The 24,422-nt window shown below is 58.5% G+C and overlaps 3 protein-coding genes across 3 annotated transcripts in view; 1 reads left to right on the top strand and 2 right to left on the bottom strand.

Moving 5' to 3' along the window:
- LOC105549433 (protein FAM131C-like) overlaps positions 1–1,367 on the bottom strand; it is a 5,759-nt gene extending 4,392 nt beyond the window's left edge. The window contains exons 1-3 of the mRNA XM_011993982.1: positions 1,281–1,367; positions 1,191–1,226; positions 802–895 (exon numbers count right to left, since the gene is read on the bottom strand). Of these exons, the coding sequence (XP_011849372.1) occupies positions 802–895; positions 1,191–1,226; positions 1,281–1,367 (217 nt within the window). The remainder of the gene's footprint in view (positions 1–801; positions 896–1,190; positions 1,227–1,280) is intronic.
- Positions 1,368–4,904: 3,537 nt separating this feature from the next.
- Positions 4,905–18,444, top strand: CLCNKB (chloride channel, voltage-sensitive Kb). Its single transcript, XM_011993954.1, has 20 exons — positions 4,905–5,048; positions 5,651–5,757; positions 6,721–6,849; positions 7,684–7,812; positions 9,051–9,190; positions 9,489–9,566; positions 9,651–9,729; positions 10,254–10,379; positions 10,750–10,834; positions 10,947–11,048; positions 11,663–11,747; positions 12,023–12,196; positions 12,621–12,690; positions 12,853–12,963; positions 13,344–13,557; positions 14,788–14,921; positions 16,571–16,659; positions 16,825–16,908; positions 17,575–17,661; positions 18,009–18,444. The coding sequence occupies exons 2-20, from the start codon at positions 5,658–5,660 to the stop codon at positions 18,054–18,056; spliced, it is 2,064 nt and encodes a 687-aa protein (XP_011849344.1). The 5' UTR covers positions 4,905–5,048; positions 5,651–5,657; the 3' UTR covers positions 18,057–18,444.
- Positions 18,445–18,902: 458 nt separating this feature from the next.
- Positions 18,903–24,422, bottom strand: part of FAM131C (family with sequence similarity 131, member C) — a 6,984-nt gene continuing 1,464 nt past the window's right edge. The window contains exons 3-7 of the mRNA XM_011993953.1: positions 23,888–23,923; positions 23,499–23,592; positions 21,007–21,189; positions 20,631–20,741; positions 18,903–19,852 (exon numbers count right to left, since the gene is read on the bottom strand). Of these exons, the coding sequence (XP_011849343.1) occupies positions 19,569–19,852; positions 20,631–20,741; positions 21,007–21,189; positions 23,499–23,592; positions 23,888–23,923 (708 nt within the window). The 3' untranslated portion in view covers positions 18,903–19,568. The remainder of the gene's footprint in view (positions 19,853–20,630; positions 20,742–21,006; positions 21,190–23,498; positions 23,593–23,887; positions 23,924–24,422) is intronic.

The following is a 24,422-nucleotide window of genomic DNA, read 5'->3' as shown; positions in this document are numbered from 1 at the left end:
TCAAGACCAGTCTGGTCAACATGGTGAAAGCCTGTCTCTACTAAGAATACAAAAATTAGCTGGGTGTAGTGGCGCACACCTGTAATCCCAGCTACTTGGGCAGCTGAGGCAGGAGAATTGCTTGATCTCGGGAGGCGGAGGTTGTGGTGAGCCAAGATCACACCACTGCACTCCAGCCTGGATGACGGAGTGACACTCTGTCTCTCTAAAATAAAATAAAATAAAATAAAATAAAATAAAATAAAAAGAGTCTAGCCTCTTGCCATAGCGTGCCATCAATTTTGGGGTGCTATTCATGCTCCCAAGCTGCGGTGGGACCAGGTGGGCAGGGCTAGACTCCTGCTGAGCCCCTTCCCAGCGCGCTCTGCCTCCCCCGCTGACTGCTGGTTTCTCTTGAGGGCCAGTCTCCAGGGAATCACCTGCACAGTCATGCCTATGTCAGGCTCTGCCTCCAGGGAACCTGGATTAAGGTGATGTGACTGGCGGAGAGGCAGGGAGGCCATGCCAGACAGCCATCTGAAAAACTCTGCCCCACCCCCGCAGAGCTTATTGAGAACCCAGCAGTTTAACTCGTGGAAGCAGAAGCCTGAGCCACTGGTCCCCCGGTGACCTGTGGCATTTAGAAATGGAGAATCCAGCAGGGCTGGCATTTAGAAAATGGGACTCTGGCATTTAGCAAATGAAGAATCCAACAGGGCTGCCGTCTTCCCACCTGCAACTCAGCTGTGCCCTTCCCACAGCCAGGGTCTAGGGTGGGACCGTGCATTCTCCAAGGGCAGGAGAGTTGCAGCCAGAACCTACCCACAAGGGACGAGGTGGCCAGGGCTGCCACGTTGTAGTTGCTGGGGCAGGACCTGGAGTCGGACAGGTAGCCGTTGGTGGTCTGGAAGCACCTCTGGAGGAAGGGGCAGGAGGAGTGAGCAGGGTGGGCCAGGCTACTGGCCAGACATCCCTCCAGTCCCACCCATCCCGTCTCCCAGCCCACCAGGTCCTCTGGCCAGTGGGCAAGGACAGGGCAACTAAAGCCAGAAAGATTCTACCAACTCCCACAGGACCACCCCCACCCACTGTTGCATCAGATTCTTGTCTTAGGGCTGGTGGAACTGTGTGCCTGGGCTGGGCACAGGGGATAGAGGGGCGATGGTGTCAACTGGGGCTGGCTAGACTGGGGGACACACAAGTGCACTGACCTGCCAAGGATCCCAACAGAAATCCATCTGTTTGTCCTAAAACAAGAGGAGAGAGAGGACCAGGCAGGGCCTGGCACGCTGTCCTGGCACATGGCCCGAGTCCTGCGGCCCTGGGCGGGGATGGGGGTCAGCCTTCTGGTGCTCTGTGAGGTCGGGGTCTGCCCTCTCATGGGTCATGCTCTGGTGTCCCCTGGCATGCAGAGTAAGAAGGAAGAGACAACAGTGGTGCTGGGAGGAGAGGCAGCGGGTGCAGCTTATAGAGCAGGCTTGGGTGTGGGCTCTGACTTTGCCGTTTCCCAGCTGGTATCCCTAGCTTATTCCTAACAGCTCTGAACATGTCTCCTCCTCTGCAAAATGGCGACAATGTCATTCACCTCACGAGTTGTGGTGAGGCCTAAATAACGTAACGGAGGCTAAGAGCTGAGTGTGGTGCTTAGCGGGAGGTGAGGGTCGCTGGGGAGAAGGTAATTATATCATCCAGTGGGTTCATGCCACAGACCCTGGAGCAAGGGTGGAAATTATGCACCAGGATGTGGGGCCTCTAGTGACCCTGAGCGACATCTTCCAAATATATCTAGACTGAGAATTCCTTTTTTTTTCTTTTTTAAATTCTTTCTACCCCAAATCACCACCCTGCCTGCGCCTTCACTCACATCACCTCCTTTCCGTTCTGCAACAAAGGAAGAGCTGTTTCTGCTGCACCCAAGACCTTCTTGCCCATCCATCCCGGACTGGCTCCCGTCCCTGCCCGCCCCTCCGGGGCCTTGCTTTCTCTGCTGCAGCATCACTGTGCCCTCTCCGCTCCATCAGCCTGGAAGCATCTCGCCAGCATCACACTTGCTGCCACATCTCCTGGGCTCAGGACTTTCTCCCGCAATCTCTCCCCTCTGTCCCCTTACCACTGGGTCGGGCTGTCAGCACCCCAGCAGCCCAAGCGTCTTCTTTTGTTTTTTTTAAATCTTTTTGTTTTGTTAGTTTTTTTGAGAAGGAATCACACCCAGGCTGGAGTGCAGTGGCACGATCTCAGCTCACTGCAAACTCTGCCTCCCGGGTTCAGGGGATTCTCCTGCCTCAGTCTCCCAAGTAGCTGGGATTACAGGTGTGCACCACCTGCCTAGCTAATTTTTGTATTTATGGTAGAGATGGGGCTTCGCCAAGTTGGCCAGGCTGGTCTCAAGCTCCTGGTCTCAGGTGATCTGCTGGCCTCGGCCTCCCAAAGTGCTGGGATTACAGGCATGAGCCACTGTGCCCGGCCCCGCATCTCCTGTCTTTTCAGAACCTTGTCATGACCGCTGTTTCCCTCCAGCATCTCTTCTCATCGGATGTGCAGAGGGCTGTGTCAGCCCCAGCCTCTCGGGATGACTTTAGCAGGCGTCTCTTCCTCTCTGGCCTCTGTCCCGTGCTTGGTGGGTCCTCAGCTCACAGGCCAGTCCACCTGGGCTGGGACCCCAAGGCGCCTGGCATGGGGTGGCCAAGTGAAGGGGAAGGGACGTGGTCACTGAGGAAACACTCAGATCCCCTCCACCTGGAGCTGGTCCCAGTCAGAGACTGCCTGGAACCTTTGGGGTGTCTGGAGCCACCTTCGGACTCTGGGAGCCTGGTGTTCCTAAAGAACCCCCAGCACTCCTCACTCTTCCAACCCCTTCCCCTCTCGCTGAAGACAGCGGGACCAGGTAAGGCATGGGAAGGGGCTGTGGGGGGGAGCTGGTAAGGCCTGTGTCTTGGGGAGTGGTGGGAGATGGGGGATCTGCTAGCTCCCCAGCTGTCCCCACAGTTCCTCTGGGAAGTCAGGAATAACCAGAGCCTCCCTCCCCTCCTAGGCACCTGACAGTGGGGGTGTAACTGTTGGAATAAAAGCAGGGCAAGGGACCCTGCTTCATGTCACCTGCCGGGCTGCAAAGTAGTGTGGGGACTCAGTGACCTCTGCATGTGGGTTCTCTGCACCGCCCCACTGCCACCGATACCCGCCCTGTATCTTTCAGGATGCCCTGTCCCCCATCCCCTGTCCTCAGCTGCTCTGAGGCGAGGGGGCTGTGGGGGTCCTGGGCGCCCGACTCCCACCCTTATCCTGTCATGAGACAGAGACCCAGGTGTCAGGCTCAGTTCATTTGACAGAGGAGGAAACAGAGGTGATGGCGTTAGGGTCACAGAGCCGCACTGGGTTCTCCCCTGCTGTCACTCTACTGAGCCCCCGCTACTGCTGCCAGGCAAGTGATGTGTAAGGGGAGAAATTAGGGCTGATGTGGAGGCAGTGGGTTTGGGAGGGACCTGCACTGGGTCCTGCGCCCCCTGGCTGTGCTCTTCTCGGCCTCCTGGTGCTCACAGGGCTGAGGGGTGAGGGTGGATACGAATGTGCGGTGCCGGCTGTGGGACCGTAGCCAGCAGCTGCCCCAGACCAGACACTGGGGATTAGGATGTCAACAGGGCAGCCAGTTCTGGTGCTGTGCAGAGTCAACAGGTCGGGGTGGCCAAGGTGAAGGGGGGCTCGGGTCCTACCTCCTACAACACACACTTTCGATTTTGATTTGACTTGACTGGCATCTAGAGGCAGAGGGTAGCCCAGGGTCCCAGATTTTAACAATCATTCAAGGGCCATCATGTTATTCAGAGGGTGGCTCTGTCTGGTAGGAGTGGAGGCAATTGCCCCCAACCTCTTGCCCAAAAGTGGCATCAGACACAACTCTTCTGTTTTGTGCTCAACCATTGCCCTGGTTCAGCCTCAGGAGCAGAGGAGATTGGGGCAGGGAAAGAGTTGCACAGTGGAGGGCTGGGTTCAGCCTCTGCTGTGTGACCTTGGATGAGTGACCTACCTCTCTGATCATCTACAAAATGGCGATGCTCTCCCCATTCACAGGGTGTGGGGAGGAGGACTTGAGTTGCAGATCAGAAGCTCCTGACACGTAGCATGTGCTTGTTCCTTGCCATGTCCCCTCACACCTGTGCTCCCATCTTCTGTTAGGGTAGGACAAAGTCTGTGGAATTACCCAGAAGTCCCCAGACAGAGCCGCTGGCCTTTGGACGTGTGCTTTGAGAGGCATTTCCTGAGCCTGGAGGGTCTGGACACAAGGATCAAGTCCAAGTTCCTGACCCCAATTCACTGCCTTGCCCCAGGTGTCGGCCTCCTCGCCAGCCCTGGACAAGATGGCTCATCAGGACGGGACCGTGCGGCACAGCCTGCAGGCTTTGGAGCCTGGTAAACCTGGGCAGGGAATCCCGGTTCTGCCTCGGCCTCTGTGATCTTGGACAGGCAGCCTCGCCTCCCTGAGACGCCATTTCTCTACAACGGGATCACACTGCCTGCCTCGTGGGATTTCCGTGGGCACTCAGGGTAATTAATCTGGGGAAGGCTGACTCTCTACCTGGCACACAGGGAGGCTGTGGTCATGCTGACCCCACTCACCTTTGCCGGCCTGCCTTCTCCTTCCCTGCCCAGCCTCCTCCCCTCTCCCTCTGTGCTTTTCCAAACCTTTCACGTCCAGTTCTGAGACTTCTGGGCCCTGAGTCTCAGCCCTGGCAGATGACCCCTCGCTGTCCTGCTGTGTGTGTGAGCTCCCCCTCCCCAGCCCCTGTCCAGCAGCACCCAGGAGCCTGAGGACGGCCGGGCACCACCCTCTGTGCCGCTGTGGTGGGTGGAGAGGCTCCTGCTCCCCTCCCTCTTGGCAGCTCTGCTCTGCTCCACTCCGGCCTGGGCAGTTCTGGTCGGTTTTCAAGGACATTCTAAGTGTTCGCCATAAACCCTGGGCCCGGCAGCAAAGGGGGGAGGATGTTGATTGTTGGAACACACACCTGTCCAGGTGCAGGGGAGCTGGAGGCTCTGTGAGAAGAGGGCCAGCTCAGTCACAGCAGGAGGACTGACAGGTGAGGGGTCGCTGCAAGGAGCTGGGGCCTCCCAGGGCCAGGCAGGCAGGGCGGAGTGTGGGGTGGTAGGGGCAGAAGCCAGCACCTCACTGTGGCCCTGGAGGGATCTCCTTCTGGGCCTGGGGTTTTCCTGCCTCTGTGGCCTGGGCTGGGGTGGGGGGTGCTCAGCGGTGGACAGGGAGAGTCAGAGCCATTCATGGGACCCTGCAGTGAGAGAGTCACAGCCCTGGGCAGAGACTGCTTCCAGCAGTGGAAGCGCCAAGCGACCCAGAAGGGTGGGAGCAGCGGCCACAGAAGGGGAAGGGGCTCTGAGCAGGGCTTAGGCTCCGGCCTGTGCCCAGTCTGCAGCTAGACACGGGGGGACATCTAGGAATCCCACCCCCATCCTGCAAAATGACACACACAGGTACACACCCTCAGTGACGGAACCTCAGGGATGAGGGCACACACAGACCTAGTGTGGTAACTTCACACACACACACACACACACAAAAGCACAATCCTTCCTCTTGATTTGGTGGAGAGAGCACTGGAAGGGCCTAGAGGCAGAGCGAGGACGTGCAGCAGCTCACCCGGGTCCCTCCCTCTATCTGCTTCCCCAGGGGCCTGATGGAGGAGTTGGTGGGGCTGCATGAGGGCTCCTCAGGGGACCCTGTGACTCTGCAGGAGCTGTGGGGCCCGTGTCCCCGCATCCGCCGAGGCGTCCGAGGTGAGAGCCAGGTCCTCTTCCCTTCCCCCTGGAGAACCACTCAGGACATCACTCCTGCCCAGCTCCCACCCCACCTCCCTGCCCAGGAGCCACCCTCCTCCTGGCGTTTGTCCAGGACCTCACTGCCCAAAGTCTCCTGGGAGGCAGGGAGAGAAGGGGTCTGTCTGTCCCACTGTCTGTGGGTCAGATGGGTCAGGCATCTGCCCTCTGCCTTTCGGGAGATATAGCCCAAGGCCTGGTCACTGTGCCCATCCTCCACCCAGGCCTCTCCCTCACCTACCTGTGCCAGTGAGGGGACGTGGGGGTTAGCTGCTGGGACAGCTGGGGCCACAGCAAGGGGCTGGGGCAATCTGCACTTGGCACCTTTCCTTGGAACCCCATGTGCCTTGTTCACTTTGAAACCTGACTGTCCCCTCAGCTACAGGGCAGAGCAAGTAGGTGCTCCAGAAGGAGGCTAAGTGCAGCCCCAGGGGCTGGTGCCCACAGCCAGTGAGGGCCAGCTCCCAGGCTGGGGTGGTAGCCAGCTGGCCAGGGGCATTGCTGTGGACCCAGAGGATACCTGTACCACAGGCCCTGGGACACACAGGAGTCTGCTAGACCCTGGTGCTCTCTCAGCTACGGACTCTGTGGGGATACAGGTGAAAGCTGTAGCTACCAGCTTCCTCCACACTCCCTGTGCCCCAGGAACCTCCAAGTACAGGCAGGGATGCAGAGGTTGGGCAGGTCAAAGGCCTTGCGGCAGGAGCAGCAGTCCTGGCACCCACTGTGTCACCACTGTTGCCTGCCACAAATCCTGCCCGGCTACTTATGTGAGGCAGGTCCCCCTCAGGACTACCCCAGAGTCACCACCAAGCTCCACCCCACTGCCCCAGCCTCCCTGCCTGGAACCCAGCAGGCCTCCTAGGATGGGATTGTCTGTGCCTCTTGCCCCACCCTGTGCCATGACCCCCCGCCCTGCCCCAGGTGGCCTGGAGTGGCTGAAGCAGAAGCTGTTCCGCCTGGGCGAGGACTGGTACTTCCTGATGACCCTCGGGGTGCTCATGGCCCTGGTCAGCTATGCCGTGGACTTGGCTGTCGGGAGTATTGTCCAAGGTAACCCCTCCATGGCAGGTGCTGCTCTGGGCCAAGGGATCCTGAGCTCGCTCTGGGGATGCCAGGTGGATGTCGCCAGGTGTAGCAGAGGTGGGAGGTGGGCTCTGGGTGGGGATCTGGTCCTGGCTTTACTCCTGACTTGCTGTGTGATCCTGGGCAGGCTCCTGCCCCTCTCTGGGCCTCAGTTATCTCATTTGAACAAAGGGAGAGAGGCCTGAATGTTCCCAAGAGCGCTTCCTCCTCTGACCTCTCTGCCTCCTCTTCCAGCCACCCCGTTCCTTCTCCTTCCCTCCTCCATGCCTGGGGTGGGAGTGGGGGCACTTCCCTATAACACTAAGCTTGGAGCTTCCTTCCCAACCCCCGCTCCCTCAGCAGCCTGCCTCCACCCTGAGGCCTCCCTGGAAGAGGGGGTGTGGGCCAGGAAGGGTCTAAGACACTTTCTCTGGAGACCCTCAGCTGCCAGAAGCAGGACCTACTACACCTACAAGCAGGTGTTTGGTGCTTCACACCTGTGTCATTTAGATCTCAGTGGCCCTCTTTAGTCTTCAATGAGCCTGTGAGGGAGAGCCCATCACTAGCCCACTTGACAGATGGGGAAACTGAGGCTCAGAGAGGCTGAGTGACTTGCCCACGGTCACTCAGCTAGGCAGTGGTAAACCTGGGATATGGACCCAGGGTCATACTCCTGCCTCTTCTTGGGGGTCTGCCCCTCACTGGGTGGCCTGGTTCTTCCCTCTTTGTGACTCCATTTCTGGTCAGTAAGTGGGCACCACAGTGTCTAGCCCCAAGGGCTGCAGAGGCTATGGGTGGCTCCTGATACACAGCTGTCCCCAGCGCATGAGTGGCTGTACGGAGAGATTGGGGACAGTCACCTGCTCCGGTATCTCTCCTGGACTGTGTACCCTGTGGCCCTCGTCTCTTTCTCCTCGGGCTTCTCCCAAAGCATCACACCTTCCTCTGGAGGTGAGTCCATGGTCACCACGCCAGTCCCCACTGGCCAAAACCTTCTCAGATCCCAGGGGGCTTCTGATGGGGGGAGTCGGGAAGCGGCAGCCTCATTTCTCAGACAAAGGCCCGGAAGAGTCATGTTGCTTGCCTGAAGGGACACAGGAAGAAGGCCAGATCTTGACCTCTGGGTCACTGCTGGCCCTACCCGCTTTCCAGGGGCTCCTCTGGGACTTGATGGGAGGCCTGGTGGGAGGTTCTTCTGTGAAGCCTGGGAGGAGCTGGTGGAGGAGGCACAGCTCCACCTGGCCGCTCAGCCCGGCCTCCAGCTCCAGGCTAGCAGAGGGGAGCTCAAGGCTCACTCAGTGGTGGCCTGAGATTTCATCCAGGCTTCCCCTATCCTACCACAGCTTTCTGCCAGGTCTGGCGGGAGGAATGTAAGCAACTCACATTCCGTCTGTGACGCTCAGCGTCCAAATCTGCTAAATGAGTTTAAGGACCTTACCCTAGGCTGGATGAGGTGACTCATGCCTGTAATCCCAGCAATTTAGGAGGCTGAGGCAGAAGGATCACTTTTTGCCTAGAGTTTGAGACCAGCCTGGGCAACACAGGGAGATCCTGTCTCTACAACAAATAGAAAAAAATCAGCTGGGCGTGATTGCATGTGCCCGTGGTCCGAGCTACTCAGGAGGCTGAGGCGGAAGCATTGCTTTAGCCGGGGAATTCGATCCTGCACTGAGCCGTGTTTGCACCACTGTACTCCAGTCTGGGTGATAGAGTGAGACCCCTGTCTGAAACAAACAAACAAACAAACAAACAAACAAACAAACAAAGGAATCCTAACCCAGCTGGGCACACTGGCTCACGCCTGTAATCCCAACACTTTGGGAGGCAGAAGCGGACAGATCACTTGAGGTCAGGAGTTCTAGAGCAGCCCGGGCACCATAGCCAGACTCCATCTCTTTAAAAAAGTAAGGCGGGCGAAGTGGTCTCCACCTATAGTCCCAGCTATTCAGGAGGCTGACACGGGAGGATAACTTGAGCCCTGGCATCTGAGGCTGCCGTGAGCTATGATCCTACCACTGTATTCCAGCCTGGCCAACAGAGCAAGACCCTGTCCCCAAAGGAAAATAATCCTAACTTCAGAGGGTTCTGCTGATCTGGCGAGATCGTAATTTGAAAACACTTCGCGGTAGAGTGTTGAGATTTTTAATCTAGAGATTGTCCCTCTCCTGGCCCTGCCCACCCCCGCCAAGGTTCTGGAATCCCGGAGGTGAAGACCATCTTGTCGGGTGTGGTCTTGGAGGACTACCTGGATATCAAGAACTTTGGGGCCAAGGTGGTGGGCATGTGTTGCACCCTGGCCTGTGGCAGCACCCTCTTCCTGGGCAAAGTGGTATGGGCAGGGGTGAGGGCACCCCAACCACCCTACCCACCCCAGCCACCCCAGCCTCACCCCCATCACCCTACCAAAGCTGGGTCAGAGGGGACTTGGGCTTGTCCCTGCCTTTGAGAAGCTCAGTCTTGGGGGAAGAGCCAGGACAGGTCCCCAGAGTGTGACAAAAGCCACCTGAGGACAGCCCTGGGGGTTGGAGAGAGGGAGGAGGGGGTGTGGTGAGGAAGCCATGCTGCCTCTGGGTGAGGCTGTCTGTGCTGCCCTCACCTGGGCCCTGGGCCCACCCTTCCCTCTGCAGGGCCCTTTCGTGCACCTGTCTGTGATGATGGCTGCCTACCTGGGCCGTGTGCGCACCACGACTGTCGGGGAGCCTGAGGTTAGGGACTCGGGGGCTTCCTTAGAGGAATGGGAGTGGGGAGGGAGGGCGCTGATGCTGAGCCCCGGACTCGGATCCCACTAGAACAAGAGCAAGCAAAACGAAATGTTGGTGGCAGGTGCGGCAGTGGGCGTGGCCACAGTCTTTGGAGCTCCCTTCAGCGGTGAGACGCCCTCATGCCCCGCCCCCGGGTCCCTCAAACTCCTCCCCTCACTCCCTGGGTTCCCTGGGCCCAGCTGAGAGCCTGGAGGAGGGGGTGGGTCTCATTCTAGTTCTTACTTCAGCCCCTCCTTGGGTATAGCCACCGCACCCCACCGGGGGGTGACATGATTGGAGGTGCTGAGAGGCTTGAGGGTAACATTACACAGACTTGGGTTTGGAATCCACGTGTGACCCTGGCCCGCTGGCCTCTCTGAGCCCGGCTTACTCCTCTATAAAATGGAGATCGCAACCATCCTCACCCAATCGTGAGAGGACGCACACCTGCATTCCAGGCTGGATGGTTCTCTGGGCAGCTGGCTCCTCCTCGCCCAGGGCACATGCCCTGCCCTCCCCTCCTGTCTGTCCCTGTCCGGGCTGTAGCACAGCAGGACAGACGGGTCAGGGAGGAGGTGACATGGGGAGGGGGCCCTACAGCCACAGGTGGGTGGGGGTGGGGGACCCACCTGAGATCAGTGTCGCTCCCAGGCGTCCTGTTCAGCATCGAGGTCATGTCTTCCCACTTCTCTGTCTGGGATTACTGGAGGGGCTTCTTTGCGGCCACCTGCGGGGCCTTCATGTTCCGGCTCCTGGCGGTCTTCAATAGCGAGCAGGGTGAGCCCCCTGGGCTGCCTGACCCTGGCCCTCCCTGGGTGCTGGGGCAAAGTGGCCCTCCCTTCTCCCCTGTGTACACCCCTTGCTCTTCCCTTCCCTCTCTCTCCCTCTTTTTCCTCCTCCCTGTTCCCACCACTCTGGGAGGATGGAAGGGGCTGACCTGTGCTGAACATGAAGGGCAGGAGCCCTGAAGGTAGAAGGGATGAGGCTGGGCAGGGAGGCAGGAGCCTGGTTGTGGGGGCCTGGAATGCCAGGACACACATTCCGGGTCAGGACCTGGCACCCCCTCCACCCTGGGCTGTTAGTCTGGGACTTGTGTTCGGGTGGGGTGGGAGCGCCATCTCGGCTCCCCACTGCTCTCCTTCCCCAGAGACCATCGCCTCCCTCTACAAGACCAGTTTCCGGGTGGACATTCCCTTCGACCTGCCGGAGATCTTCTTTTTTGTGATACTGGGGTGAGTGGGTGCCTTGGGCCCCTGAGAGTCCAACAAGGCATTCCCTCCAGGCCTGGACTGCGGCCCCTGGCACTGGGGTCAGGCTCTAGACTCCTATCTCCATGCTCCTCAGGGGTCTCTGCGGCATCCTGAGCTGCGCTTACCTCTTCTGTCAGCGAATCTTCTTTGGCTTCATCAAGAGCAATCGGTTCAGCTCCAAACTACTGGCCACCAGGTAGGCTCCGGGCTAGGGGCTGGGGACCTCTCAGCAAGCGCCCCCCCGCCACCCGTACTCCCAACCTTATGTAGAATGCTCCACTCCCCACCTGAGCCCCTAAAGCCCGTCCCAGCCCACGCCCCACATGCCCCTAACACCCTCTACAAGTCCCCACAGTCACTGCCCCCCTACTTTACTGGTCTCAAACCTCCCCATTTAATCCCCATATCTCCTTGAGTCTATACCCCCTCAGTGAACCCCAACCCCCTCACTGACCTTTAACCCCTTCTTAGTCCCTCTCTCCCTTTAAACCGTGTGTGCCCGTGGCATTGGCTAAGCCCTCCTGCCCCAGGTGCATGAGCCCTGCCCGAGTCTGGCCCCACTCTGTCCTCTCTCCCAGCGTGCCTGTGCCCCAATTCTCCTATCAGCCTCTACCCCTAAAAATACCCAGGAGTGTGGGGCTGACCCCACAGGTGCTGTCTCCTGGAGCTGGCCCAGTTCATGTCCCCCATTCCTGCTCTTCCTCCTTCCCGGTCCTTGCCTCGCCGTCCTGCGTTCGCGAGACCCTGCTTCCCTCTCCTGGGGATGTAGGAAAGAAAGGGCCAGCCCTAGAGCTCACCTACCCCCTACAGCAAGCCTGTGTACTCTGCCCTGGCCGTCTTGGTTCTCGCCTCCATCACCTACCCGCCAAGTGCAGGCCGCTTCCTAGCTTCTCGGGTAAGGGGCCCTAAGTGGGGTGGCAGGAGTGGGGAAGTCCTATTTGTTGCCCCCTTTGCGTGTATCTCACTTAATTCCCCCCAATACCCCATAATGGAGATGCCTAGGCATTATTTTATACATGATATTACAGCTCCGGGAGATCAGAGCCCTGCCCAAGGCCCCCTGCTGGGAAGTGGCAGAGGAGGATTCCAGGCGGGCTTAGGCAGTGCGGGAGCGGCTGGGGTCTGCCACTCGGGGCCCCTCATGTCCAGTTCCCACCTGCCCTGCCACAGCTGTCCATGAAGCAGCATCTGGACTCGCTGTTCGACAGCCATGCCTGGGGGCTGATGACCCGGAACTCCAGCCCACCCTGGCCTGAAGAGCTTGACCCCCAGCACCTGTGGTGGGAATGGTACCACCCGCAGTTTACCATCTTTGGGACCCTTGCCTTCTTCCTGGTTATGAAGGTGGGCCTCTGGTCCCAGGTGTGCACAGAGCCAGGACCAGCTCTGGTGGGGAGGGGGTGCCTCCTCGCAGCTGGTGGCATGGAGCCCAGGCCTTCTACCCACACTTCCTGATGTGCCCCCTGCCCACTGCATGGTCCTGGGCAAGTGACTTCAGCTCTCTGGGCCTCAGTCTTCTCATCTTTAAAATGGGGTGGTTACTGGGAAGACTGAGGAGGAAGAAAGGAATGTACCTGGCACAGTGCCAGGCACACAGTGGGCATTTCTCAGGGTGAGGACCCTCCCCTAATGCCAGATTCTGGTAATGGGTGCATGGCCAGCACCCTCTTTCTCTCTAGGACACTCCCCTGTCCCCTGTCCTGTCCTCCCTGGTCAACGCCTTGCCTAGCGGCCTCTAACCTCTGCCTCGGGCTCCCCACTTCCACAGTTCTGGATGCTGATTCTGGCCACCACCATCCCCATCCCTGCCGGGTACTTCATGCCCATCTTCATCTATGGTGAGTCTGGAGTCCTGAGGTTCTGATAATTTTGGGGTTCTTGGGGCAGGGCCGTGGCTCCTGGTTCACCCTGCCCAGGTGGTACTGAGGATGGTCCTCAGGGATGGAGCGTTGTGGGGGCCGGGTCAGCCTGGCTCCCCCTCACCCTAAGTCTGTGGCCAGGAGCTGCCATCGGGCGCCTCTTTGGGGAGACTCTCTCTTTCATCTTCCCTGAGGGCATCGTGGCTGGAGGGATTACCAATCCCATCATGCCTGGGGGCTATGCCCTGGCAGGTGAGTGAGTCAGGACCCTGCTGGGTGGGCAGCATCGTGGGGCTGGGTTGGACCTGGAGAATTGGCCGGTGGCTCCACAGGGCACAGAGCCGTCACTGAGCCTCCCAGTGAGCCCCGCACCCCTCATGGGGGTCTGTCCCTCCTAAGTCCCACCATTCCCCGGGGCCCATCACTCCCTCTTGGTTCCTGTCCCGTCCCCAGCCCCGTGGCCTCCCTTATCCCTCTCCTCTCACCAAGCCCAGGCACTGGGCACTTGCCACAGTGCTCAGGCTGTAACCTCTTACAAATCACACTTACCCCTGGTCGCAGCTATGCCAGTTTTGCCCTCACATGAGGCTGGCCCTTGGCCTCAGCTGCCCTGCCTGACTCTGCCCTTGCAGGGGCTGCAGCCTTCTCAGGGGCTGTGACCCACACCATCTCCACGGCTCTGCTGGCCTTTGAGCTGACCGGCCAGATAGTGCATGCACTGCCCGTGCTGATGGCGGTGCTGGCAGCCAACGCCATCGCACAGAGCTGCCAGCCCTCCTTCTACGATGGCACCATCATTGTCAAGAAGCTGCCATACCTGCCACGGATTCTAGGCCGCAACATCGGGTGAGCGGTGCCCACCTCAGGCTGGCTGAAGGGGGTCATAGTGTCCAGGTAGGGCTGGGAGTGGAGGGCACCTCCAAAAATAAATGCCACCGCAGCTGACCTTGGACATGGGGGCTGGGAGGGGCTGACACACAGCCGTGCTCTGGTCTCCATTCTCCCCAGTGCCCCGGGTGACCTTGGACAAGTTGTTGGCCTTGAGGCCTCAGTGTCTGTCTAGGGGTCAGCAGGGCTCCACAGCAGGAGGATGAGTATTGCCCCGTGTACAGGTTGAGGAAACCGGGGCTCAGAGAGGTGCCGTGTCTTGCTCCAGCACCAGATCTGGGTCCCCTCTCCTCTCTCCACTTCTGCAGCCTTCACTGGAACTTTGGGAGCAGGAGGTGGAACGAGAATGGAAATGGGCTTTGAGGTCTTCACTCAACCAGATAGGACCAGAGCAGCTTCTGGTGCCAGAGAAGCAGACCAAGGAGGCTCTGAGAGTCCCTGGGTCCGAGGCCCCGCTCTAAACACAAGCAAGCTGCTGCCTTGCTCTGAACCTGTTTCCCCATCTGGAAAACGGGGCTGCTTACCACAGTGGTTTCCAGACTTTCAAGTTTTTCCCTGGTGGAGGCATACACTTTTTTTTTTTTCCTTTTTCTTTTTTTAGATGGAATCTTTCTCACTCTGTTACACAAGCTGGAGTGCAGTGGCACAATCTGTCACTGAAACTCCACCTCCCAGGTTCAAGCAATTCTCCTGCCTCAACCTCCCAAGTAGCTCAGACTAGGCATGTGCCACCATGCCCAGATTATCTCTGTAATTTTAGTGGAGACGGGGTTTCACCATGTTGGCCAGGCTGGTCTCGAATTCCTGGCCTCAAGTGATCCACCTGGTTCGGCCTCCCAAGGTGCTGGGATTACAGGCGTGAGCCACCGCGCCCATCCGCATATACTTTTTATTCAAATTAAATTTTCCAGGGAAGGCCGCTGGGTAAAACAGGACAAAGTGGAGCTGGTCTGGGGGACATGGGGGTCCAGGGGGCTGGGATTAGGAACTGGGTCATCGGTGACGTGGTCCCCAGGTTTCCTCCCACCGTGGATTCCAGGAATCCCTCATTCCACGAACCTCTCCGGCCCTGCCCACACTCCAGAGCCGTGGGTCCCCAGTTCAAGCAAAGCTCCCCCCAGATCCCCTTGTCGGCCTGGGTCTCACATCCCCGACTCCGGGACCTGATGGGAGCCCCTCTGCCTGCAGCTCCCACTGCGTGAGGGTGGAGCACTTCATGAACCGCAGCATCACCACACTGGCCAAGGACACACCACTGCAGGAGGTGGTCAAGGTCGTGACCTCCACAGACATGGCCGAGTATCCCCTGGTGGAGAGCACAGGTGCCAGCCGGAAGGGAGGAGGAAGTCGGGGGTGGGGGATGCCCTCTGCCTCCTTCTTGGACCTGTCAGGCAGACAGGATCTGCATCCAGGCTCTGTGACTTAGCAACCAACCGTGTGACCTTGGGCAAGTCACTTCACGTGAGCCTCAGTTTCCTCATTAGTAAAATGGAAATCATGGCCACCCTCCCCTGGGGTGGTTGACATGTCTAAAGAGAGTCGGCTGGGTGCTTGTAAGGCAGTTCCTGGGTAGCTGCTGGGGTAGGAGCATGGGGACACCACTAGGGTCTTCTGGAAGCTTCCCTACAGGCCACCCTTTAAGCATTCCCCAAATGAGACCCCTCCCCCAAATCCCTGTTGCCATAAGGTAAACATCTCCTTAAAGACAAAAGCATGGTGGCCCTTGTTAAAAGGCATGGAACCCGCTTCTTGCGGAAAGCTTAACTAGAGCATCATTTCCTGTGGGTACAACTCCAGTATCTGCATTCAGAAGATAAGGTGGGGTTGGGGGGTAACCCTGCTCACTCAAGTCTGCTGTCAGCCCATGTGTCCCCCTGTGCAAATGAGATAAGGTGCACACCTGGCAAGCACATCACAGCTGGATTTTGGTCTCCACTTGCACTTTGGGTAGGCACCTTGTGCAGTGAGCAACCTGTACAATAGGGGTCACCCCTATGCCCACCCCAAGAGGGATAAAGCCACTTATGAGCTAAATAACTGTGAGTATACCACTTAAGCTCTATGTACTGCATTTTCATCATCTTGAAAGTAGGGATCAAGAGAGTATATGATTGCCAGACATTTTCACTCCAAATGCTAGGCCCTTCTTTCCCCACTAATTGGAAGACTGTTAGCATTATGCTGTGGAACATGCCAAATATCTCATCTGAAAATGTTTGCTTTCAGATGAGCCCCCCAAGAATCTTCACCTCCTGGAGCAAAGAAAGAATTAGCCTCGAAGACAAAGTCCTCTTTTACCCTTAGAGCCATAGCAAAGTGCTCCAACCAACACAGGCCCAGGCTGTGGGACCCCACTGCTTACCCAAGAAATAGCCTTCATTGTTCATTTAAAAGGGAAGGGGGACATTTACATGTCTAAGTGTCAAGTTTTTATTTCACTCAACAGAAAGCAAAAACACCAAGCTGGGCCCTCAAAACTAAATATCTGACAATGCCATTGATACCCCAGGGCCAGAGTGAAGCTTGCCAAGGCCCCAGCACACAGTAGGACCTCAGAACACAGGGTCCTCCTGGGTTCGCACCTTCACTGGGCTGCGCCAGATGTGAAGCCTCTTGGGAAACGAAGGAGAAAGCCCAGCCCTGACACACAGACTTCATCGTGCTGGCGTCCCCAGCTTGCTCCTGTCTTGAGACCTTGCAATGTGGGGGATCTCAGTGGTGGCCAGGGTCCCTCCTGGCCCCCTGGTAGCCTCACTCAGCCACCCTCAGCTACCACACCTGAATGACCTGGGGCAAGACAATTAGCCTCTCTGTCTCTGAGCCTCAGTTCCTGTCCTTTATAATGGGAGACAATAGTTACAACAGCCCCATAGGAACACCAGGACAGTTCTTGGCTAAGTAGGTGCTCAGTAAATGTGAGTTCCTGTTTCCTCCTAATGCGCCTCCCTCCCTCTCCCTCTCCACTTGCCAGAGTCCCAGATCCTGGTGGGCATCGTGCGAAGGGCCCAGCTGGTGCAGGCCCTCCAGGCTGAGCCTCTTTCCTGGGCTCCAGGACACCAGGTGGGTACTCCTGAGGGGCGTGGGGAAGGAGTGGGGGTCGGTCAGCAGCGCTGGGACAGGAGGGGCCTGCTGATCTCCTGAGGGAGAGGTGGTCTGAGAGAGGCATCCTGGAGAGGCTGGCCCTGCACCTGTAACCCTTCCCCTGTAACCCTTCCCCACTCCCAGCAGTGTCTCCAGGACATCTTGGCTGGGGGCTGCCCCACGGAACCAGTGACCCTGAAGCTGTCCCCGGAGACTTCCCTGCATGAGGTAACAGGGAGAATTGGGGAGTGTGGCATATGAGGCCCCTGGGTGGGGAAAGAGCTGATGAGGAGCTCAGGCTTCAGCCTCCCCTCCCAACCCGCGCCCCCGCCCGCCTTATGCTGCTTCCTTCCCCTCCTGGGCCTGTGTCCTCATCAGCAGACTGGGCAAAGCAGCTCCTGCCCTGTTGCCCCTCACTGCCAGGGTTGCGGGGATGATGCAGAGAGATGAGGGAAGTGGGAGAGTGGCAAATGTTTAAGTATCTGGGTGGAAAGACAGTGGAGTTGAACCAGGGCACACGTGCACTTCAGTTTCAGGTCCACCACATTCTCCCTGTGTGATCTTGCACAAAAGACTTAACCACTCAGGACAGAGCCTGGCACATGGGCGGGGAAGGGGCAGAGGCCCACAGGAAACCTGGAGATGGTCCTGTCACCTCTGTGCTGCTGGAGGGTGCTGGATATTGGGTCCTGTTCACCTGTGGTCTCGCCTAGACCCTTGCATGGACTCTGGCATCTCCCAGTGGCCACACTGGACATTGCAGGCCTGGATCTCTTGCCTCCCACACACATCAGGCCCGGCCCCTCTTCCTGGCTCAGAGGCCTGGCAGAGTGGGCCAGAGGGTGGGCTGGGTGCCTTCTACCCTCCAGTGTTTCCTAACAATCCCCCATCCAGGCACACAACCTCTTTGAGCTGTTGAACCTTCAGTCCCTCTTCGTGACATCGCGGGGCAGAGCTGTGGGCTGCGTGTCCTGGGTAGAGGTACCAGGGTCCCAGGGGCAGAGCAAAGCAGGGGACCCATGCCTGAGAAGGCTGGGGAGGTGGGGGGACACCGGCATGCTCCCATCCAAACCTGGGGGGATTCAGAGGATACTGATGAGTCCCTCTTCCTGGCCCAGATTGGCCACTGGGCCTGGCTCCCCTATCTTGTTTCCTGGCCAGTGGCCAGCCTGCCCCTCTCTGCCTCAGTGATCCCATCTGTGCAATGGGGTGGCACGGGCTCTACTATTCAGCCAGAAACCACCCTTAGAGGACTAAAAATGCTGGTGTTGTCCTGTCAACCTCCTCTACATCCCCTCTCCAGCCCCCTCCCCCTTTCTCTGTTCTAGATGAAGAAAGCAATTTCCAACCTGACAAACCCACCAGCCCCAAAGTGAGCCAGTCCAGCAAGATGAAACAGGGCACCCCAGCTGCCTGGTACTGAGGTTGGGCTGAGACCCTGCCTCTCTTTCCCTGTCACCCCTTACCCCCACTCCAACCCAGCTCCATTCCTTGGCATAACAGACAACTCTAACCTAGCCGGGAAGAAGATGGCTCATCCTGGGTGTGACGATGGCTCCTGCCTTGAAAGATAAATCCCACCTTGGACAGAGCTGAGTGTGAGATGATGGAAAACCAGTATCTGCCAGGTGCTCAGTGACTGGCCATCACATTAATGAATAATGAGATTGGAGTACGCTGTCACCAAGGGCAGGCACAGATGCCCTCTGGGGTTGTCTGATTCCCAATGAGAAGCTCCTGAGAAAAATAAAGCTGGTTCCCAGAGCCGCTGTCCATCCCTCATCTCAGCTGCAAGGTTGCTGGCCTGGGACTGGAGCTCCTCACCTGTGCTGGCCCAGAGTGAGTTTCCCGTGGTCACGTGGACACTGCAGGCTCGGGCCCCTGGACTCCTCCTCATGCTCCACTTCTTGGCAGGGAGATGCCAGGGAGAGGGTCTCCCACCAGGTCTATGATGCTTGTCCTCATGGATAAGCAGGACCCTGTGTCGCTTAAGCCCTAGTCTCCTGCTTGGCTGAGCCACAGTTTAAAAAGCTGAGTCCCCAAGTGTAACTCCCTGGGGAGTCCACTGAGACTTGGGCATCCTCCGTGGGCCCTCTCTGGCTAGGTGGGAGCAGGTTGACCAGCTACGTGAGCATTGGCAGTAGGGACATTCCCCGACTCCCTCCGGACTTCGTCCAGGGGCCCAAGGTCACATCTTCCCAGCAGAGACCAGGCCAAGGTCATCCAGAGTGAATCGACCACTTTAATGTCCTCAGAGAACCTTGAGTGAGATGGGAGGGAGCTGCAAGGAACGAGAGTGGGCTCCCGGGGGCGAGGAGCAGGGGACACCGAGGAAGCAGGTTCAGAGAGGGAGGGACAGACAGACAAACACTCCAGAGAGACAGATGTCCTGGTGAGGACAGCCGGGGAGCAGGTGCTTAGCTACCAGAAGTGGCCACCCCACTTTTGCTTGGGGGTAGACACACAGATAGAGTGGGGAGGGACTGAGCCCCAGGTACAGGCAGAGTTCCCAGACTCCCCTCTAAGTGGGTCTCAGTTCTCTCCATGGCTGTCCTCCTGGGGGCCTGGCTGTTGCTCCTCTGGGCCAGGCTGCCCTGGTGTCTCTGAGAGTCCTTGAGTTCCCTGAGGGCAGACACCCTGCAGGGGAAGGTGCCCACCTGAGTGAAGTAATGAGGGGGGAGGGGTTATGGCTGCCACTGCTGGGGCAGGTCTGCCGAGGCACAGAGAGGCCATGATGAGCGCTGGCCCCATCCCTGCCACACCTGCCCTGTGCCTACCCGAGGTGTCAAGAGATGCCCTGCCCTGGACCCCGGGATCCAGATTTGCCTGGACTGCCCACCAGGCGACGTCATGGTGTGAGCAGGTGCCTGACCAGCACGGCCCCCGCCTCAGTTATAGAACACCTCGTCCTCCTCCTCCCAGAGGGAACCGCTGTCCACGGAGGGAAGGGATCCTGGTAGGTGCGTCCCATCCTCGGGTCCTTGGTGCCCGGGCCGCCGCCGCCGATGCTGCAGCTCTGGGCTGGGGGGCTGCGGGATGCCAGCGGTGCTGGGGGGCTCCTCCAGTGAGGGACAGCTGTCAGGGGAGAGGCTGGACGAGGAGAAGGCCTGAAGGCTGTCATCCTGCGAGGGGCCACTGGGAAGGCTGTCCTGAAGGTAGATGCTCTCCAGATCTGGAAAAGCAAAGGGATGACGGGGGAATGGAGTCCCGAATCTGGCTCTTCGCCTTCTCTGGGGGTGTGAGAAAGGGCAAGGGGCAGAAGACCTGCCTCCAAATCCAGCTTCTGGCGAGCGTTGTGACCTTGGTCAAATCACCAAAACCCTCTGAGCCCCAGGTTCCTCCTCGAGGCAGTAAACAGAGGAGTCAAGAGTGGGCTTGGCGCCAGCCTGTGCTCTCTGAGAACTGGGACAACCAGTGCTCCCCTGGGCCTCTGTCCCCTCCCCGTCCCTCTCCATCTGTCAGGGAGGATTAAGCGCAGGCTTCCCCCAGGGCCAAGGCTCCCTGAAGCCCTCTATAGTAACCTGGGCTTCTAGAAAGGCGGTTGCTTGTGTCTGGTGCTAAGTTTCAGATCCGGCTCTGACGCTTCTAACTGTGTCATTTGGAGTAAGTTTCTGAACCTCTGAGTGCCTCTGTTTCCTTATTTGTAAAATGGGGACGACAGGACCCCCTCCCTAGGGCTGCTGTGAGGATTCCGGGAGATGCCTCGTGCACAGCCCTCAGTGCGATAAGCACTCGATTCCCGCCCCCACTGTGCTCATTCTCTCCTTCCTGCTCCTGGCACTGCCGGGCAATGGGCAGGGCCAGGATCACTGCCGCATTTTACAGATGAAGAAACTTAGGCTGAGAAAAGGAAGGGGCTTGGCCGAGGTCACACTGCATTTGGTGGTGGGCAGGCATCCAGCCTCAGCTCCGCTCTGCCCACCCCCACCCCCGCACCTCCTAGGCTGTACCTTGGAGCTGGACGATGCCCTGGGGGCTGTTCTCGGGGTGCAGTTCCTCGTCGTCCAGCGAGGACCAAGCGCTCAATGTGGCCTCTGTGATGGCAAACTGCTCAGCGACCCCTGCCGGGACAGCGAGATCTGGCTCAGTGGGGGATGGGTGGGGACAGTCTCAGTGCCTGATAGAGCTGCTCCAGGACAAGCTGGAGGGTGGCCGCCTCTCAGCGCTGCCCATCCACGCCCCAGCGGTCAAGAATGTTCACTTAATAGCCCCCCACCCTATGCCATTATTGTTTCCTGCCCAGAGAATGTCCATGCACTGATCTGGGCCCCCCAAGGTCCCAGCTTCACCCCCACAGAGCTCTGGCCAGTCCCCCTCCTCACTGACCTGCAGCAAAGCGGGCCTCACGCAGCTCGTCCGGGAGGCAGCAGTAATGCTCGTCCTCAGCTGGGGACAGCTCCCAGCCCGCCCGTTGGGCACTCCAGCCCTTCCACTCGATGAGGTGGGCCACTCGGCCTCGGGCCATGGCCGTGGGCTTTGTGATGTGGTCCTTGATGCTCTGCACCACCCCTGGGGCATGGAGGGCATCTGGGCGACTGTCCTGACACAAGACCCAGCCCAGGGCCTGGCCTCCATGCCTCAGGCCCACCTGGTGGCCTGTATCCCATATTCCGTCAGTGTGCCACAGTCTCCATCAGTGCCCCACACCTCCCCAAGGGCCTATACCCATCTAATTCCTCATGCCCTCCGAAGCCTCCTTCTCCTGCCCTGAGCCCTTTGAGCTCTGCGGCCCCCTCCCCTCAATGCCCCCACCCACAGGCATCCGCATTTCCTCCCAGCATCCTACTGCTAGTCCATGTTCCCACCCACTGGGTGCTTCTTCCCCAGATCGCCCACACCCTCACTCCCTTTCTAAGTTCAGACCCTTCCGCCCAAGGAGATCCACCCAAGGACCACTCATGAGCCCCCAGCTTTCTCCATGATCCATTAAACACATTCTGAGAGAGCATCTCTGTAGCCTGCCAGCTCTGCTGAAGGTGAGAGCTGGGTGGGTAGAGCAGGCAGGGAAGGCTTCCTGGAAGAGGGGACCTGGGATTGAAATTTGAAGGTGGGTTGGGTTTGAACATTTGGAGGCAAGACCGGAGGCTTTTTCAGTGATGAGAGAGGATGAAGGCATGGAAGAGTCTGGTGTGAGCTCAGGAGTAGCTGGGGTGAGACATGGGGTCCACACTAGGACTGGGTGATAGGAGAAGCTGGGAGCTGATCAGGGCCAGAACAGGGTTGGGGAGAATAAGGTGGAGGGCTCACGTTCCTGTGCAGTGGGGAGCCCCAGCAGAGTAATGAGCAAGACAGTGAGCAATTAGCACAGCTGTTTAGAAAGACACCCCAGTTGGAGGATTAGGGGTTACTGCAGGGACCCAGCAACAGACATGGCAAAGGCTGGGCAGACAGAGAGGAGGGGTCGGGGGCTTTGGGAGTAGAGCTGTTGGATATGTAAAATGGAGAGGGGGCTGCCAGGAATGGGCCAGCATCACCATTAACCAAAGCTGAGAACAGATCTGGGAGTCACCCAGGTCCCGGAAGCCATGATGTGATGTGAGGAATGGCAATATTTAAGTAGGAGGAGTATCCACAAAGGTAATTAGAGAGTGGGGAAAACTGGCTGGGCGCGGTGGCTCAAGCCTGTAATCCCAGCACTTTGGGAGGCCGAGGCGGGCGGATCACGAGGTCAGGAGATCGAGACCATCCTGGCTAACACGGTGAAACCCCGTCTCTACTAAAAATACAAAAAACTAGCCGGGCGAGGTGGCGGGCGCCTGTAGTCCCAGCTACTCCGGAGGCTGAGGCAGGAGAATGGCGTAAACCCGAGAGTGAGCTGAGATCCGGCCACTGCACTCGAGCCCGGGCTACAAAAAAAAAAAAAAAAAGAGAGTGGGGAAAACAGGAAAGATGGGAGTGTGGAAGAAAGTGGAGACTCTCTCTCCCACCCACTTAGTTGGTGAGTGTTGGCAATTGGAGAGGATGTTTTGTAGGAAGTGGGGGTTCAAGTGGCCCTTGAAGGGCAGTTGAGGTGGAGGAAGGTGCTGGAGATGGAGGAAAGGCACAGGCCATCGTGGGGAGGGAGGGCCCCAGGGGCCTCAGGGGAGCTGGGTGGGATTTAGTGCTGGGGCCACCTGATGCTGTGGTGGCCACCGAAACCCCCTCTACTGGCCTGGGAGCCCATGCCCAGCTGCTTCAGGTGCTGCTGCTGTCAGCTCACACCCTTATCTGGAGAACCACCCTGAGCTCCTGGGAGCCTCCTCACCTGGAGATGCCGGGAGGCTGCGGAGTCCTCCCCAGGGGCAGCCAGTGAGGCAGCAATGGGGGAATATAAAGTCTAGCCCCATCAATTCTGGGGTACTATTCATGCTCCCACGCTCCCAGTGGGACCAGGTGGGCAGGGCTAGACTCCTGCTGAGCCCCTTCCCCAGCCCCCTCTGCCCCCCCCGCTGTCTGCTCGCTTCTCTTGAGGGCCAGTCTCCAGGGAATCACCTGCACAGTCAGGCCATGTCAGGCTCTGCCTCCAGGGAACCTGAACTAAGGTGATGTGACTGGCAGAGAGGCAGGGAGACCATGCCAGACAGACATCTGAAAAACTCTGCCCCACCCCCGCAGAGCTTCTTGAGAACCCAGCAGTTTAACTCGTGGAAACAGAACCCTGAGCCACTGGTCCCCCCGTGACCCGCATAACCTAGCATGGACTCTGGCATTTAGAAAATGGAGAATCCAACAGAGCTGCCGTCCTCCCACCTGCAACTCAGCTGTGCCCTTCCCACAGCCAGGGTCTACGGTGGGACTGTGCATTCTCCAAGGGCAGGAGAGTTGCAGCCAGAACCTACCCACAAGGGACGAGGTGGCCAGGGCTGCCACGTTGTAGTTGCTGGGGCAGGACCTGGAGTCGGACAGGTAGCCGTTGGTGGTCTGGAAGCACCTCTGGAGGAAGGGGCAGGAGGAGTGAGCAGGGTGGGCCAGGCTGCTGGCCTACATCCCTCCAGTCCCACCCATCCCGTCTCCCAGACCACCAGGTCCTCTGGCCAGTGGGCAGGGACAGGGCAGCTCAAGTCAGGGAGATCCTACCAACTCCCACAGGACCACCCCCACCCACTGTTTCATCAGAGTCCTTTCCCCCAGGGCCAGCAGGACTGTGTGCCTGGGCTGGGCACAAAGGATAGAGGGATGGGGATGTCAGCCGGGGCTGGCTAGACTGGGGGACACACAGTGCACTGACCTGCCAAGGATCCCAACAGAAATCCATCTGTTTGTCCTAAAACAAGAGGAGAGAGAGGATCAGGTAGGGCCTGGCACGCTGTCCTGGCAGATGGCCCGAGTCCTGCGGCCCTTGGCGGGGATGGGGGTCAGCCTTCTGGTGCTCCGTGAGGTCGGGGTCTGTCCTCTAATGGGTCATGCTCTGGTGTCCCCCGGCATGCAGAGTAAGAAGGAGGGGGTAACAGTGGTGCTGGGAGGAGAGGCAGCGGGTGCAGCTTATAGAGCGGGCTTGGGTGTGGGCTCTCACTTTGCCAAACATGTCTCCTCCTCTGCAAAATGGTGACAATGTCATTCACCTCACGAGCTGTGGTGAGGCCTAAATAACATAATGGAGGCTGAGAGCTGAGTGTGCTGCTTAGCAGGAGGGGTGTGCTGGTGGGGGGAATGGTAATTACATCAACTGGTGGGTTCATGCCACAGACCCTAAGGCAAGGGTGGAAATTATGCACCAGAATTTGGGGTCCTTTGTGATCCTTAGTGACATCTTCTAAATCAAT

This window comes from Mandrillus leucophaeus, unplaced genomic scaffold (genome assembly GCF_000951045.1).
Source record: "Mandrillus leucophaeus isolate KB7577 unplaced genomic scaffold, Mleu.le_1.0 Scaffold439, whole genome shotgun sequence".
In the NCBI taxonomy this organism is placed as follows: domain Eukaryota; kingdom Metazoa; phylum Chordata; class Mammalia; order Primates; family Cercopithecidae; genus Mandrillus; species Mandrillus leucophaeus.
This window is presented reverse-complemented; position numbering and strand designations above follow the sequence as displayed.

Excerpts from the sequence above, each read along its gene's own strand:
- CLCNKB (XM_011993954.1), top strand. The coding sequence starts at position 5,658 with ATGGAGGAGTTGGTGGGGCTGCATGAGGGCTCCTCAGGGGACCCTGTG. Across the intron at positions 5,758-6,720 it reads CATCCGCCGAGGCGTCCGAG|GTGGCCTGGAGTGGCTGAAG; the intron begins GTGAGAGCCAGG and ends GCCCTGCCCCAG. Across the intron at positions 6,850-7,683 it reads TGTCGGGAGTATTGTCCAAG|CGCATGAGTGGCTGTACGGA; the intron begins GTAACCCCTCCA and ends AGCTGTCCCCAG.